General features: G+C 37.7%; 1 protein-coding gene across 2 annotated transcripts in view; it reads left to right on the top strand.

The window, feature by feature from the left end:
• The window catches only part of GEMIN2 (gem (nuclear organelle) associated protein 2), a 22,691-nt gene that overhangs the window by 9,747 nt on the left and 10,471 nt on the right, over positions 1–2,473 (top strand). The window contains exon 6 of one of the 2 annotated variants that reach the window (XM_011965633.1): positions 1,266–1,310. The exons of the other annotated variant lie outside the window; for it this stretch is intronic. Coding sequence (XP_011821023.1) covers positions 1,266–1,310 — 45 coding nt within the window. The remainder of the gene's footprint in view (positions 1–1,265; positions 1,311–2,473) is intronic. 2 annotated transcript variants of the gene reach the window in all.

Raw genomic sequence — 2,473 nt, 5'->3', positions numbered from 1 at the left:
CCAGGCTGGAGTGCAGTAGTGCAGTCATGACTCATTACAGCTTCAACCTTCTGGGCTCAAGCAATCGTCCCACATCAGCCTTCCACGTAGCAGGGGCAGCACGCACCCACCACCACACCCAGCTAATTTTTAAATTTTTTGTAGCAATAAATTTTTTAATTTTTTAAGATAAAAATTTTTAATTTTTTTAAAAAAATTTTTGTAGAGAGAAGTTTTCGCCGTGTTGCCAGGTTGGCCTGGAACTCCTGGACTTAGGTAATCCTCCTGCTGGGATTACAGGCATGAGCCACCATGGCTGGCCAAAAATGGTTTTTAATTTAATAAGGAAATAAAACTTACTTATTTTGCTTATTTTCAGAGAATACATACAAATAAAATACACCGTGTTAAAAAAAACCCTTAAGAAAGTAAGCGTTTAATGTATATCCTCTTAAGTTTCTCACAAATCAGTGGTATTTTAATAATTAGGAATCACAGCCTCAGACTCCAAAGTAGACTTTTAAAAATTGAATCAAATTAGGTTTGAAAAATGTCATTCTAATTCAAATGTCCTTAATTCTTGAAAATGTTAGCTTTAGCTGAAGATTTTGAAATGGTGTGTACAACATATTAATGTCATCAATATGTTACAGTTTTATTGAATATACTTAATAAGTTAGTTTTTTCAAGTACTATCATTTAACAAAATTTTAGTCTTTAACATTTTAGTTACTAAATCATACTTTATTTAAAAATTTACATATTCAGGCCAGGTGAGGTGGCTCATGCCTGTAATTACAGCACTTTGGGAGGCCCTGGCAGGTAGATCACTTGAGCTCAGGAGTTCCAGACAAACCTAGGCAACATGGCAAAACGTTGTCTGTACCAAAAATACAAAAAAATTAGGTGGGCATGGTGACATGCACCTGTGGCCCTAGCTACTAGTGAGGCTGAGGTGGGAGCATCACTTGAGCCCAGGAAGCAGAGGTTGCAGTGAGCCAAGATCGCGCCACCACACTCCAGTCTGGGTGACAGAGTGAGACCTCATCTTAAAAAAAAAAAATTACATATTCAAATTTTAAGACATTATTTTCTTCCACATTACCAACATAGTAGTTTCCGGAATGTCTTACTGTAATGGACAACGAAAGAATTTTCTTTTATTTGTTCTTTGTTTCTAAACAACAGTGTGGCAAGAAATTCACCAGTTTGGAAAAAAAAAAAAAAAAAAAAAGCTTTTCTTTATAATACCATTTAGTAAATTTCAGTCTCATTTTTTCTTTCAGATTGGTTTTCCTCCCTTGCTTAGTATTGTTAGCAGAATGAATCAGGTAAAATTAGTAATAAAGATATATGCATTATTTCGTTTGCATTGTGTGTGAAAGTATTTGAATTATTAATACATTTACTGAATTCTTATAGTATGCAAGACTTTGTCCTAAGCTCTGTAATGGTTCTTATTTAATCCTTACTACAACCCTCTATGGGGAGTTGTTGATATCTACTTTTTATAGATGAGGAAACTGCATTTGAGGTTAAGTAACTTGCAGGTGGTTTTTCAGCAAGTAAATGGCAGTACTGGGATTCAGTGCCAGGTAGATCTAACTCCAGAGCTCATGCTCTGTCTTAATCATGGTGCTAGAGTATTAATTTCTGTAGATTTCAGTTATAAGTCTTAGATTCTGGGATTTGAATTAAATACAAGGTCCCTGACTTACAATGGTTCAGTTTAGGATTTTTTTTTTTCCCCACCATGCCTGGCTACTTTTTGTATTTTTAGTAGAGACAGGGTTTTACCATGTTGGCCACGTTGGTCTCGAACTCCTGGCCTCAAGTGATCCGCCCACCTTGGCCTCCCAAAGCGCTGGGATTACAGGCATGAGCCACCATGCCCAGCCAATTTAGGAATTTTCAACTTTACAATGTGTTTATCAGCACATAACCCCATCGCAAGTTCAGGGGTATCTGTACTAAGGTTAGATTGCTATTTCTAGTTCTAGATGTCCTGTACATTCTATTAAGATTGAAATATGGGCTGGGCCCAGTGGCTCACTCCTATAATCCCAGCACTTTGTGGGGCTGAGGTGGGTAGATCACGAGGTCAGGAGTTCGAGACCAGACTGGCCAACATAGTGAAACCCTGTCTCTACTAAAAATACAAAAATTAGCTGGGCGTGGAGGCGCACACCTGTAATCCCAGCTACTCGGGAGGCTGAGGCAGGAGAATCGCTTGAACCGGGGAGGTGGAGGTTGCAGTGAGCCAAGATCGCGCCATTGCACTCCAGCCTGGGCAACAGGACGAGACTCTCAAAAAAAAAAAAAAGATTGACATACATAATTTCTTGGACCAAAAGGGGAGAATTATGGAGTTTGGTTCTTTAGTTTTTTAGGAGCAAGGACTCTATTACTCATTTTAAAAGCAAATAAAAATTTAATTTTATCTTCACATAGCATTGGGTACCTTTGGAAGCCTTTTTTTTTTTTTTTTTTTTTT

Source organism: Mandrillus leucophaeus, unplaced genomic scaffold (assembly GCF_000951045.1).
Source record: "Mandrillus leucophaeus isolate KB7577 unplaced genomic scaffold, Mleu.le_1.0 Scaffold730, whole genome shotgun sequence".
NCBI lineage: Eukaryota > Metazoa > Chordata > Mammalia > Primates > Cercopithecidae > Mandrillus > Mandrillus leucophaeus.
The sequence above is the reverse complement of the archived record's forward strand: the minus strand, read 5'-3'. Positions and strand labels throughout refer to the sequence as shown.